Here is a 16030-nt window from a genome sequence, read left to right as displayed (position 1 = left end):
ATATGAAAAAGCAAAGAAACCCCTAATCAGTCAGTGCTAAGCGGCGTTGAAAAATTCATATCAATATCATACTAAAGAAAAAACTCATACCGGTCATAAGACTATATCCAAATAAATGTTTTCTGTAATATTTTGTTTCTATTTGAAGATAAGAAAAAGGATTTTATTCGTCTCCGTGAGCCTAGTTCATTGATCTGGACATTCATATATGTATGAGGAGATTCGAACCCCGAACATCCATACTTATTCACCTTGGTCCCCTCATCTACTTGTAAACAACAAGCTCTACCCGTAATTTCAGATATAAAGGATCCAACCTTTACTTTCTCCTTTTTTTACTTTTTCTACCTGAAAAATCTCATGTTTTCCAACACCCCGTGTTTTGTTTTTTTTTATAAAGAAATCTTCTGTTGTCTAAATTGGGTTAGTAGGAGTGTTGGTGGTATAATTTAGATTGATTTCGAAACAAGAAAAATAAACCATCTCATTCAAAGATAATTTCACATGCAGTTCAGTTTGGATGACTCTAAAAAAATTGATTTGATCCGATCCAATTCAATTTAATATGGTTTAATTTAGACTTTTGTTTTTTCTTTGCATAGCTTTAAAATTCGAACTGGTTCAATCGAAAACCAGACCCCTCACTGGTACGATCACTCTATATATTAGACCATTTATGCAATTAACCCGACATTAAACTGGTAAAACTCAGATAGATACAATGAAAACCGGTTGGTTCGACAAGTCATTATCAAATGTTCATGTTATGTTAAAAATCAGAAAACAAATCAATGGGGATCAAACATGGTACCATAGACAGATAAGTCAGATATTAGATCTAAAAAAATAGACTCATCTAAAAAAAAAAATCTGATTTGATCTAATCCATTTCAATGTGGTTTAATTTACTTTTTTTTACATAGTTTAAAAATTCTGACCGAACCCATTCAATGGAAACCCCTCACCAGTCTGATCACTCTATATATTAGATCATTTATGCAATTAACCTGACATTAAACCGATGATAGTCAGATAGATACAATGAAAACCAGATGGTTCAACATGTCATTATCAAATGTGCATGTTATGTTGGAAAAAAAAAATCAAAAAAAAAAAATCATGAGAAATAATAGAGGTTCGAACATGGTGCCATAGACTGATAAGGTTAGGCTTAACTAAACTAGTTACTTTGTTTGAATAATAGCTGTATACATTTATATATATTAGCGTTTTCATCCCCGTCTATCTGCTCTTTTTATTGCGCTAACACATGTAAATTATGAGAAATTCTTAATTAATGGTTTACTCCAAAATAATGGCAAATCTATGCATCTTTATTGAGGAAGCATTTCATAATTTTAAATGCAGAAAAAGCCGACGAAAACTGCTTGATGAACAAACTGGCAAAAAAACAAAGACCTTTACACAAGACAGCAGCTATAGGCCTAAACCAAAGCGAAAACTTGCATGAAATTCTGGCAAAACTTTCTAGCAGAGTTGATTTAAAAATTACAATAAAATACCTAAATAGTATTAGGTCAGAAGTATGCCCTTTATAGTGACGGACTGAATTGTATTATTATTGCAAAGGTCATTTGCTCAAGAGCCAAAGTTTCAATATATTGTTCAAGTTTACCCTGAAAATCACCAATTATCTCCTCCGAATCTCTGCATGGATTCCTCTTTCTTTTGCTTCACAAGTTCACGTATGCTGGGATTGAAGAAACGATCACGAACAAATTTCCTCTCCTCAGCTTGAATCTCCTTGACAGGACAAGGAAATGGGTTTGGAGGCAGTTTCTTCCCTTGAAGGCGCGCAATTTGCTTCAGACGGGCATATGCTTTCTTCTTAGCCTTCTTCTCTGCTATATATTCCATCTATAAAAAGCACACACACGCAAAAAAAATGTAACTATTAGAGGGCATAAAGTAAGAACAAATTCCGGAATGAACATATCCATGAATCAATTTAGGTTACATACATCTGCTACTTCCATTGCTTCATCCTCACTAATGCCATGCTCTTTTAACTCAAGAACCCTTAATGCAAATAATCGAGACGGAGCAGGATCGATAGCAGAAAACCTGTTGAACTTAAACATTATGACCACAAACAAGTAGACATGAACTGTAGCTAATTTAATAGTCCTTCTGATGCAGATGGAAGCATCTAGAAAAAAGACTACCACACACTATGCATCTTGTGTATGCCTGCATCATCAATTTGTAACAACTATTCCATTGAGGAATTCCTAGTGAATTGATAAAACCAGCTTATATTAAAAAAAGTTTTAAGAAACCAAGTAAATCACATAATAGTTGGAGGAAAAAGAACAGCTGAGGAGCACAAAACCATCAACAGAACATAGAAGGTAACGTAAGAATTAACAGACTCATAGACACATTATTTTCATACAATCTGAGAAAACGTGAAGCAGGTCGATTAACAGCTGGCATGAGTAGTTTCATATTTAAGAACTCAGTTCACCCTATAGAAAGAGAGACATACTTGATGGGATGATGGTATTTTGATTCTGGGTATTTTTTATAAAACCTCTTGACATAAACATCTTCAGGAAAAGTGATGGTATGCAGTTTACCCTCAGGTCGAGGAAATGTTGCTGGTGGTGCCCTGGTTGGTTGGTTAGCACAATAAAAACAAAATAATATTATTTAGACGAGTTTTCATCCAAAGAATTCCTGAATAAATTAAGTTGAAACAGATTAACTAACTGTTCCATGGCTTTGAGCCAAACAGGTTCGGCCATGGCCAAACCCTTGACGAGCTTTCTGGACCGAGAAAGCAAATCTCCTTTCATAAACGACATTGTTCCCACTTCTCTGTTGCAGACAGACAACAAGAACAATTCATTATTCATAGGACTTAAATCACAGGAAAATTCATAAATTTTAACAGGAGAAAAGAAATCGAATCTCATATTAAAAAACAGGAAATCAATTACTTACTTCTCTTCCTGCTTGCGATTTGCGATTCTGGTGTTGCCGTTTCTTGCTTCACTCTCTTTCTTCAGGTTTGCGATTTGCGATTTACGATTTTGGCCACTTCAATTATGATTTATTGACTGTGCAACTTTTGCCACGTGGCATACTACATAATTAAAAAAATATTTTTTTTTAAAATTCTATTTTTAAATAAGAAAAATCTGAAATAAAATTTAAATTTGAAAAAAACTGAAAATTAAATTTTTCAAAATTATATATTACATTTTTTTTTGAAAATGCTGAAAATTATATTTTCAAAAATTTTGAGATTATATAATTTTTAATTTTATTTTTCAAACATTTATTTTCAGATTTAAAAAAAAAAAAGAAAAAACTAATTTTCAATTTTTTTCTTCATAAAATTAAATTTTTTTAATGACGTAGACTGCCACGTGGAAAAATTTTGCAGGGATGTTTTTAATTTTTTTTTTTTACAAGGATGAAAATCAAAACGCGCCTAAATTACAAAGACGAATTGCATATTTAAGCCCTTAATTATTAAGTATCTCCATGAGTTTAACTCAGTTGGTAGGGATAATGCCTAATATATGCAATGTCTAGGGTTCAAATTCCGGACACCACCAAAAAAAATCTCTTAGTTATTAAGTTCAAGGTAATTTTAAATTGACACTCTTAATTTGAGTATTTAGGTAACAAATACTGGATGAAACTTTAGAGCAAAAATTGGGACTTTGATGTTAGAACTTTGATTGTATATGTTGTTGTGATTGTGATTTTGTTGGTGAATTACCACCATGACTCATCAACAAATTCTCCATATGACTACCAAAAATAGAACCACCAAGAAGTTCTGGATTATTTGATTGTGTCTTTGGAGCAGGTGGAAATATCAATGATGAAGGTGATAGTGGAAAGGGGGGTTTGAATTGTGACCCTTTTAAAAATTATTCCTAAAACTTAAATAAGTTTATATACTCAAGAAAGTTCTTGGTAAGAGTTAAACAAATAAAAATATTTGTTAATTAAAAATAAAAGGATCAGAGAATTCTAGATTGAATATTTAAAATAAAGTAAAAATTTAAAATAAAGTAAATAAAAGGACTAGAGAATTCTGGAATATATGACTGAAATAAATAAAGTAAAAAAGGGACCAGAAAAAAATATTCATATTGAAAGACATTGAATATGAATTATGAAAAATATTCACGTGAGAGAGAGATTGAATTCTTTTGTATTGTAAGCTCTTGCCAATTGCCTTGATATGTTGCTATATTTATAGATGGTTGGAGTCTTTGAAGCTCACTTGAAATATACATAAACATACAACTGTTGTTTGTACGTTCCAAAACAACGCATGTGCATTTGCTTTGTTGCTTGATGCACAAGGTTGCAAAAAAATGTGTTATTCCAAGTGAAAAATGTTCTCAAAAACATTCTCTTCTTTCCAAGTCTTTTGAGACAACCCACGTGAGGTTGTAATAATACAACTATGATTAGTTGTAAATGGATGAAACATAATGATGTCATCCTTATCTCTTTGTAGTTTCACCATAATGTTCTCAAGAACATTCTTTCTTTGTAAAACAATTTTTCTTCTTTCCTTAAGAACACATGATGTAATAATCCAGCTGTGATCTTGTGTTAAATGGATGGGACATAATGACATCATCCTTATCCCTTTGTAGTTTTACCAGAATGTTCTCAAGAACATTCTTTCTTTGTAAAATTATTTTTCTTCTTTCTTTAAGGCACGTGCTTTTTCAATATTTCTTTAAATGCAAAGTCTTTATGTAATCATGTGATATTCTTTCCATTTATGTCATATATCAAAGTATCTTCTTTTGATGAGACATAGGGAATATTTTGTTCTTGGATTTGCACCACAAAGTTCATTTATGTCCTTTTGCTTATTTGCTTTGATAAGGACGTTTTCAACTTCACTTGTAATCTTAGAATGTTCTTCTCTTTAACAAGAACATTCTCATGAAACATTTCTCACAAAACACACTAGTAGATAACAAAATAATAATTGTAATATTTTTGTTATCTTTTAAAACATCAAATGAGGATGTTTTCTTCATTTTGTATGACCAAAATGATATTTGTAGGAACATGAGAAACCTTTCTCAAAGTCAAAATTTCTCAAAGTCAAAATTCCTTTGATTGATTTATGTTCTCCAAATCATATCTTGAATAGTGATAGAGGTTTCTTGGACCATCATAAGTATTTTATGATAGAATCTCAAAGCATATGATCATGAATTTTCTTCTTTGATCATTCTCCGATCAATATCATAAATGAATGACTTAATAAATAATTCATTCATGAATTGATTTCTCTTTAAAGCTGATTCTAATCATTTTGATGAAATGATGAGAATAATTTCTAGTGTAATATGCATCCTCATCATGAGAACATTCTTTCATCGGAGTTGATAATGTTCTCTTCTATATGGGACGACAATACATTCTCGGTTAATTAACCTTTAATTATTTTGTTGATGATGCAATTTATCTCATAGTTCATGTTGGTGATTGCACACAATGTTTCTTTCCATTGAGTATCTTTGAGATGTTTTAGTTTAGGCATGCATGTAATCATGAAGGTACATTCAAGCATTCTTTTGAATGAAACTATTGTACATTTTCCTTAAAATCTTTTTAGAAGCTATTTGAAGATAATTCCTATCAAATTTTAATCATTTATTCCTCGAATCTTTAAGGCTTTGATAAAAACCATGTGGTGACAAGGATGTATCAATTGATCATAAAATTTATCATGTTAAATCTTCAATCAACACTTATTTGATTCAAACAATATTCTTTTTATATTTTCTTTGAGCTTGTGATAGTACTGTTTTGGTATTCTTCGAATGAGTAAATATATGCACTTGTAAGAGACTTCTTTCTTGTCAACTTTTGTGAAAAGACTTAAGTGCAAACATCAGTAGATCACTATTCATAAAACTTAGTGTTTATTCCATAAGGTTTGTTATCATTAAAACATTCATAAAAAAGATTTTTGTTTCAACAATCTCCCCTTTTTTGATGATGACAAACCTTTTGAATAAGTCTTAAGTTTTATAGATATGTATAACAAAAAATGTAAGAATGTTCATAGATATGAAATTAAGCTCCCCCTTGGCACGTAGGCCTCATCAAAACATCTCATAAAAATTCAATTAACAACTTAATCATAAGAATTCATAGTCAAATACGTAAGGAATAGAAAATAGCCACAAAAGATCTCATCCCGTTACATATCAGAGCACCTAAAAGACTCAGTGAGGGATAGCCACTCATGTAACGCTCCTATTTCTATTAAAGCAATTAAACATGCGAATAATACATTTATTCAAGAAATAAAGATTACGTCTTATTCAAAATTCAAAAACCGATAGACATGTATGTAAACCTCAACAGTTACAGCGAAATATAAATCAGAGTGATCAAATATATACATGCCATGAGCAAATAAATCATATCCAAAAGATAAATCTCAAAACCCAAACATCGGGTAGTCATCAACAAAATAATAATCCCAACGAAAATATAAACAACCTAATCTAGACCGACACGACAAGCCTAGATCAGAGCCGACACGACACCGATATCGGAGGAAGCTCCCGATATCCCAAGCAAAGACTCACCGAGACTACTCCTGCACAACGTCTACTCACCCATACAGGCAAGTAGGCGGTTAAAACCACTGGGGGTAAGCATTACATTATCATAATCCAGATAATAATCAAATCAAATAATATCATGTACTTGAATAATAATAGTCATGCATAAATACTTATATCACAACTTGATAGTTCATATCCACAGATATCAATCACATGAATAATTATCCAATCATAAATGTTCATTCACAACATCAATCACGAACAATCATTATCAACTTTCATTCTTCTCTATTCATCACCAATCACATATTTCACATAGGACTCATGCTATGATATGCACTTATTGACACATAAATGCATGTGGTACCAAATCTCAACAAGGTCGTCACCTCCGATGGACAAGTCAACATCGCATGTAAGGCTCACCTCTGCCTTACAATAATCTCGAAGTAAAAGATTCATCCCTTTTACAGCAACAACGACTATGATGCATGGACATGTGTAAGGACTCGATAATGCGACAACAAATCACAATCTCAACTCAATATATAGGACAACACCCAATTATATTGATTATCTCCACAACATTGCATTATCAAGAAAACATGCCCACACAAATAAATCATAGTATTCATCATCACACATCAACATATTATCAATAATCAACAATGTCACTCGACATCAACTATATCATATAGTTTCACCAATTCAAGCATTCTCATATTCCAAGTAAGATAGCAAAATATATCTCATGATCATTATCACATCCCAATTACATATTTACATACTCAATTATTCCCTCTAAATACTTCATTAAGCCCAATATCAAGTTTGGAAAAGTTTCACGACTTATAGAAAAAGTTATGCTAAGTTTTCACAAAAATTCACATGACCCATGTGTAGTAATTTGATCATAACTCGAGTTCTAAAAATCATTTGGACCTGAAACCAACGCCATTAGAAAGCTAACAAAATTATCTAAAACTTTCATGTTTACACCAAAGGCCAATTCGAAACAGAAATAGGTGAAAAAGACGCAAGAACGCGAAACAGGAGATGCTGGAACTGGCCTGCTTCTGAAGTGTGCTTCTGAAGTGTGCTTCTGAAGTTTGCTTCTGAAGTGTGCTTCTGAAGTGTTCGCTTACAGCTTTTCCAAAAAGTGCGTTTTTCACTATTTCGCGCGTAAAATGCAAACCGTTAATCGGATTTTGATGCCGTTTTCACCTACACGATCCTGACACTTGACTCTAACATAATCTATAAAAAATTTCATGTTTCAACCATCCCAAAAGTCATTTTCCAAAACCTCACATAATCACTTATTGGCGAAAACGCTTAAACATCGACATTTCACACGAAAAACCCGTTTTCTCCCAAACGACTCAACTAACATAACCACAACATGAAAACAGAAATTCTCATAGGTTCAATTCATCCAACAATAACAAAATTTCAGTCAACAACCATATATATATCAAAAAGTTCATTTTGGTCCTTCACATGAACACTTAACTCAACTTCACTAATTTCACAAAACCATCAACAACAATTTATTTCTCATCATCAATCCACAATTAAGTATACCCAAATCATAATTCACTTACAATAGCATCAGTTAACAATAACCACATTAATGGAATATGAATCACATCTCTTTTCAATCAAAGCATATCAAATTTCATCAATTAAGCATAATTTCATAACTTAACATTTATACATACTTTGAAACATGTAATTTCACCCATAAACATACCATAATCATCAATTCAAGCACAAGAAAATAGCATCACAGCAAGAGCACGAATTTAACAACAATTGTTCACCAACCCATTTTCATACAACATGAGAAAATGCAAAGATTGTACATGATTATGATAATAACTAACCCCCTTACCTTTGAAGTTGATTATCTCTAACCCTTGCTTCAATTCAGCTCCTAGGTCACCCAAATTGATTCCCCAAGCTTTCCCTTCAACACTCTTGTTCTTCTCTTCACCTCTTTCTCTCTCTATCTCCCTCTCTCTCTAGGAAAGTGTTTTGTGAAGTGAATGAAAGATATTTTCCTATGACAACCCTAATGTTATCTCCCTTAATGGGCTCAATTCCAAATTCTAATGGGCCTAACTCATCCTAACATAATTCCAAAAAGTTTCTATCCACTCAACGGTAATTACTAACAACGGTAAAATATAACGAACGGTCACTAACGATAAAAACTAATCATTACACTAGTAACTTGGTAAAATAAGGGTTCTCATTAAATATTAAAATGATTCTCACCAAAATTATCATTTTACCCTCACCCGTCAAATGACTAAAATACTCTTCTAATACGGTAATCCACGTAAATGCACCCGACGACAATTAAATACACACAAGCACAATTAATCACACACAAACACAATTAAAAGTAATTAAAATAAATCTAGCTAAAAATTGGGCTGTTACAACTCACGACTGCAAACAACAGCAACCTACTCTCGATCACCTGCAAGTTACTCATACGAAGAGCAACATTTCCAAGCAGAAGGGGTGAGATTTCACAAAACAATAATATTAAACATATACTTCAACAATTATATTTAACAACATGAAAACATTGTAATATCATCATAGATAATAATATATCATATATCACTTCATTAACAGTTCATATAAAGAATCACAACTTAACATCTTGGCAACTTAACAACTTTGACTCGACAATGCGACTTCAACTCGACTATGCAACTTAAACCTCTTATATGCATGTGGTACCAATCCAGGACATCAAGCCCTCAACGTAATAAGTATTAATATACTTCCATGGCATCAAGCCCTCAACTTAGTTGAGTTAAAGCTCCAGGGCATCAAGCCCCCAACGTGGTGAGCAAAGACTCCAGGGCATCAAGCCCCCAACAATGAATGCGAATGCATGGACTCAACAACTTAACATCTTAGAAACAACGACCTCTTATAAAAATCCAATAATTTGGAACATCATCTTTCAACTTAGACCGACTCATGCAGCTTAGTTAAATAACAATCAGCAACATAGGCAGTATGCAAACAAGTTCATGATATAACAATCTCAAATGCAATTCAACAACATCACAACATCAAACATAATTCATGTAATGTATATACAGCTATATAACATTATCAACAACATTCAATCATATAATTCAGACTTACTGAAACAACAACAACAACATGATAAACAACTTAGTTTCCTACCTCCAAGATCAACTCATATCAACTCGTGCGACAAAAGTCACGTTAGACCTAACAAAGTGTTATGTCTCTCGTGAGCTCGTCAGGCGAGAGCCTCTACTCGCTATGGTGAGTTCAGGAAAAAGGCTTTCGCCTTGGCGAGTAAGAAACTTGCCTTGGCGAACCAGAAACTGGGTGCTCTAGGGAATTTGATATTTTTCACCCAAAAATCCATTTTTAAACTTTCTCAGGTTCAATCTCAATCTAAAAACTTTCCTAATCACTAATATACATGTTCAGACACTCAAAATCATCTAAAGTTCAACTTAAGGTCAAAACTACATAATCATGTTGACTCACTGGTCACACTCGCGATGGCGAGTGAACTGCTCGCTATGGCGAGCTACAGGGTGTGACTCGCGAGGCGAGAAGAAGTTGCTCGCGAGGCGAGCGATGAATGTTGGCTCGGGCACAAGTGCAGTTTTCACGAAAATTCACCTATTCACATGGTTTAAACCTCAAAACTAATTTCTGTAATCATTCTATGGATTATCTAAGGTCTGTAAACAATTTCTACATCAATCTAACCATTCTACGTTAATTAATCCTCAATTCCTCACCTTAACCCTAATTCTCCAACTTCTCTAATTCAATCCTACACTTGTTAAATACAACCATCAGAATTATATTGATTAATATAATTGAATGCTAGTCTCACCCTTACCTTAAGAATCAAAAATCGCGGCTCTCTTGGTCTCTTTCTCTTCTCTTGGCTTTTTCTCCCTTTTCTCCAAAAACTGATCGTACGTACTAATTTTCTAAAACCAGGCCTCTTCTATTTATATCTCCTCTATCTATTTTATCTTATTCCTCTTTCTCCCCCAAAACTCTCTGAAATCTCAAAACAACCCCTCAACTCAATATTTATTTTATTTTCAAATCTTATTTTATTAAACAATAAAATAAATCACCACACCTCATTAAATCACATAAAATCACATCAATCTAATAAATCATTTAAAATCACCTAATCATATAAATATATCCTAAACTCATCTTAATAATTAAATAAATCAAAATGGGCGTTACATATATAACTCGCCATCCTCCCTTTGTATGTATCATTTATGTGTGCATTTAAAAAAATTAAAAAGAAATTAAAGATAGCTAGAATAATATGAATTTGAAAGGTGAGATCAACTTATATATATGTTATTTTTTTTGTAGTGAGAGTCTTTAGTTTCTAAGGATAGAGAGATCGTCTTTGTATAGTTATCGATAATTAATAGATACATATTTTTTTCTCGCTTCAATAAGAATCCTTAATAAGTTGAAGTCTTTGTTAATTAAAAGACTCCCTCATTGATGATGCTTTTATTGAATGATGTTATCATGTAAAAATCACATATACCAAAATATATAAAAATATTATAATAGTTTTCTTGAAGATATAGTAGGTTAGATGACGTTAGTAACTTTCTCAATGTTCTCTATCATAATATAATATACGTATGCGTATAATGACTTTGCAACTTACTATAACTAGCTATAAATAGTCTATATAAATATCCATAAAATTTTTAGTCTCTATAAAATAAAATCGTAATTTTTAGTCTCTATAATATTTTCTTTTTACATTTTTATGGACAAAAAAAATGCTAACATAAATTTTTTGCATGGACTAATAACGTGGATGGAAAATTTTACAAGGATAAAATATATTGATGGAAAATTTTACAGAACTAAAAAGTGTAATTTTTTTTGTAGGGACTAAAAACGAAATTATAAATATTTATAAGGATCATTTACTTAATTATATTTCATTATTACAAATATTTGTCATCTGTTTTGGCTATCTGTTTTGGACTAGTGATGGGATTTTTGTGTGTTTGTATCGTGGAAATTTTACGAGTTATATTTATTATTTGTTATCTGTTTTGTACCTATAAATATATTATATTTTGTTTTTAATCCCTCAAATTTTTTTTTAGACAATGGTGCTTCAAATGTTTTCTATCAACATTTATGTCTATATTTATAAGGCAAATCACATGTACACTTTAAAATTTTGAATGAGTTTTTTCAATCTTGTTGAGAATATTAGAATTATCTCTCCCACAAAAATTTATAATTGTTTAACTAAACATGGATTAAATATGAATTTTTATGTGTCAAAAACATAAATATTATCTTTAACTTATGCAAGAGAGATTTTTATAATGAACTAAACATTATGCAAAAAATAATTTAAAACTTTTAAAGATACACATGAGTTGACTTATAATACATAGATGAAAAATGATGATTAAAACCATCGTACAGACTACAGACCATTGTTTGAAGAAATTTTTTAGAGGGACAAAAAACAAAATATATAGAGACCAATCATTTATTTAACGCTATAGAACTAAAACTTTTATTCATTGTTCTATTTATAGAACTAAAACAAAAATAATTTCAAATCACAACCTTAAAATACGGAAATATGAAAAATAAAACGAATCTTAAAAAAATAAATATAAATTACATATATTTTCATGATGTCTTATTTTAAATCGTAAATAAATCTTCTAAAGATATTTCAAGTAATCCGAAGTTCGGCTACGAGGTAAGGATATTCCAAACAATCAAACTTGAGTTCTCCCAAACGATTTGTCCTTGATGAAACTCATTTATCATTTGAACTCAATTGCTTGGTTATCTTCTAAAGATATTGTCAAACTTACATAATATTTGAGTTGAAATTTTTCAAGAGGATCGTTATTCTACATTTATGGTGCTCTTGTAGTAGGTAACATTGGCTTCAATGTTTGAATTGTCCATGCAGGACCAAATGGATTATCCAAAGGCCAATGGATTTGTCCAAAATGTGAGTATGTTAACTTTGCCTTCAGAACCAAATGCAACATCAAACACTGTAGAGCTGACAAACCTGTAAGTGTGTTTTCACTTGCGTTTTAATGCTTAAATATATGATTATGTTATGAATGTTATTAGTTAATAAAAGGTGTTATAGTTAATATTTATTTAGAATGTTATTACATCATATTTTGAATTTTGATTGTTTTTATGATTTATCACATAAGGGTACAAAAGAACCAAAAAGAAGTGATCCTGAAGGTAGCTGGACTTGTAAAAAATGTGGAAATCTGAACTATCCGTTTCGAAGTATATGCAACAGGAGAGTCTGTAGAAGTGAGAAAATAGCTTTTGCCAGCTAAAATCATTACATCTTAATTCTTGACTTTAAGGGTTATTTTGTCCTTGTTGTTGAGGACAATTTATATTTTAATGGAGTTTTATTTTATATGCTAAGAATTAAGGTGAATGACATCATTAGACATTTCACATTTTGTTGAAATTCATTCTCCCTTAGTCATTTTGATGTTACATTAATTAACATTGATTCCCTTAGTGCTATGCTGGAAAAGCAATTTGAATTGGATGCACATGTGTCAGATTATAAGGAAATATAAGTTGAGACTATAGTAAACACTATGATTGGTTACACATCCTCTTTAGAAATTTTACTTTTTACTATTTTTTAAAAAACCGTACATTTCTTTTTTGTTTTGTCCGAATTAATCAATCTAAATGAAAGCAAAAGAAACATTAAAAGAAAAAAGAAGTTTTCACATCTTTATCGTACGATCTGACTCAAATATGATTGATTTGGATATATTAAATTGATCCAACCTAAGATCGCTCATATACTTATGATTTCTTTGAACTTATTTTTCAAAGATTTGGATAACTTCAAAGTTATTTTCAAGCCATCTCTCAAAAGTATTTTTCCTACTAAAACAAAAGTATTTTTAATAATCCAATTATTAATATACCAGAACAAAAGCATTTTTTTGTTGTTTAGATGAAGTTCATGTGTGTATTTTTGTGGTCTTGTCATTTTTTGGTGCGTTTATAGTTGGACATAGGTACGGACGACAATGATTTTTGTTGGTGTTGTCCATTTTTGCATGTTTCTTGCATAAAACATATTAGCATACTACATAAAATCCATGAACTCATTGGTAGGACAAGAAATGATTGCATTATTACGTGGGAAGTGTTACATTGATTGTATCATTTGGTTACATAGGATTAAGCACCAACTATTATCTTGTTCATATTTTAATACATACAAAAAATATTATATTTAAAATACTAGTTTGAATGAACACAGTAAAAACGGAATATATTGGAGATGTTGTTGCTTCCAATCATAAAATGAACATTCTACATGCAAAGTGGTGGCTTAGGTTCCAAATGGAATCATAAAAAGCTCTATATTTGCCTAATGTTGAAGACTTCTGAAAATCTCTTATTTTTAATTACTTAAACTAAGGACATGTTTGGCTGATTTCTTCGTGAAGTACTATTAATGGAAAAGGGAATATATGTCATAATCATGTCATAATTATGATTTTCTAAGCTTTCTGTATTATTAGTTTTTTTTTTGACACATTCTGTATTATTAGTTGAAATTATCACTTACTACATATTATATGCAAGGAGGTATGGTCCACTTTAGATTAGATTATAATATACTTTTTATAGTGATATTCTCTCCGACTCTCCGATCACTATTATAAGCAAAAGTTTATTTTTAAGATTTATTAAATAGCTAATGTATTTGGTCACTATTAAATGTCATATACATTAGTTAATTAATGAATCTGAAAAACGGAGTTTTACTTATAATAGTGACCGGAAAGAGTATGATCTAAAGCATTAACGCATGTGTGGACGAGTGAAGCAGAAATGCCACGAGATAGGAGAAACCAAGGCAAATGTGGGTGGCACGTACATTCGACAAAAAAAAACACGCATTACTCGCAAGAATAGTCGATTAAACAAGTCAGGACTAAATTTTGTATGCCACGATGTTTTGGCAGTATGATTATTCATGTTTTCATTAGTTTAGTAGCTCACAAAAATCTCAACTTCGTACTTAACATTCTTTAGATTAGTTAAGAAGCTCGCATCCGAGGGACAAAGTGTATTCCTTAATGTAATCAATTGAAGAAATCATATTTGAGAACTATCACCCCATTCCTGAACTAACTTTCAAGTTTAAGAATAACATGTATATACTAAATATTTTAGTAACAATTATAATATACAAAATAGATCTATGTTAAAATGACAAAAAAAAAAGGGCTAATATGAAAAAGGAGGTTGTAGTCTCTATATAAATATTAAGTTCGACATTTTGCAAACATTCCATACTTCTATTTTAGTTTCAATTTCAAAAAGTTATTCTGTAAACTAACATCAAATTATGATCCATTACATCACTTTTGTGACTTGGTCATTTTGTTGTCAAGCCACTTATAGTATATGACTAGATAATAATAGACAGAAAGAAAAAAAAATATGTTGACACCATTAATTGTTTATTGTTACTAGATAATCATTTTGCCGTAGAGAAATGAAATATTGACATATGCCAAAAATTGAAACTAGCATCGTGTTTCCTAAGTAATGCTATAGCTAATCACATTAGCAAAAGAATAAAGTTCAAACTTGAACATTGGAATTTAGTGACCGAATCAATAGTATTTAAATTCTTATGCTCATATTGGTATATTTGTCACTCTACAAACAAAGTACATATACCATAGTGAGGAGTACGGTCGATATATTAATTTAATTTAGCAACATACCTAAGGAACTTTGGATTACTACGTAAATTAATATATATATATACATGGCGGCAAAAATAGCTTATACTTTTTTTTACAAAAGTAATCAATATTCATTCGTTTAAATTGAGAGAGTGCATCGATCGATACAGTATAAATTTAAAGTCGCTAAAAATAAAAATGATGAATCTATGTCTACAAATATGACTATATTTAAGTCTTTGGATCTGCAACGTTGACGGAAAATTAATATTTCACCATGAATCAAATAAACTACGCACTAAGACGGAAAATTAACAAACACACCGCACAAAGACGGAAATCAAAACAAACAAAAAAAAACTGAAAATACATGGAAATCACTTATTTAACTAAAAAAGAAGGAAAAACAATTTGGATGATTATTTTGAATCAAAATTGACCATAAATCATCCATCTTCTGCATAGAGAAGAAGAAAAGTGGTGACGCCTGGGGCTTGGAAAGAAGATAAAAAAAGATAGCTTATATTTGAATAAATAATTATTTGAACTTTGTTTACTACATGCCATTGCAGAAGCTGGCCGGCGGAGTCTAACTATGCATATATTTATATTTTAGTAGCT

At 31.1% G+C, this 16030-nt stretch overlaps 1 protein-coding gene across 2 annotated transcripts; it reads right to left on the bottom strand.

Annotated features, from left to right (window-relative positions):
* Nucleotides 1–1313: 1313 nt before the first annotated feature.
* LOC25500042 (uncharacterized) lies at nucleotides 1314–3081 on the bottom strand. Of its 2 annotated transcripts, XM_013588358.3 has the most exons (5): nucleotides 2968–3081; nucleotides 2734–2841; nucleotides 2510–2632; nucleotides 1983–2085; nucleotides 1314–1878 (listed from the first exon to the last, which is right to left on the bottom strand). In XM_013588358.3, exons 2-5 carry the CDS (start codon nucleotides 2826–2828, stop codon nucleotides 1645–1647), a joined length of 555 nt encoding a protein of 184 aa, XP_013443812.2. In that variant the 5' UTR covers nucleotides 2829–2841; nucleotides 2968–3081; the 3' UTR covers nucleotides 1314–1644. The 2 variants fall into 2 exon arrangements, with proteins under 2 accessions (XP_013443812.2, XP_039685534.1); XM_039829600.1 differs by lacking the exon at nucleotides 2510–2632.
* Nucleotides 3082–16030: the final 12949 nt, after the last annotated feature.

Source organism: Medicago truncatula, chromosome 8 (assembly GCF_003473485.1).
Source record: "Medicago truncatula cultivar Jemalong A17 chromosome 8, MtrunA17r5.0-ANR, whole genome shotgun sequence".
Lineage (NCBI taxonomy): Eukaryota > Viridiplantae > Streptophyta > Magnoliopsida > Fabales > Fabaceae > Medicago > Medicago truncatula.
Note: the sequence above shows the minus strand (reverse complement) of the source record. Positions and strands in the feature narration are given on the sequence as shown.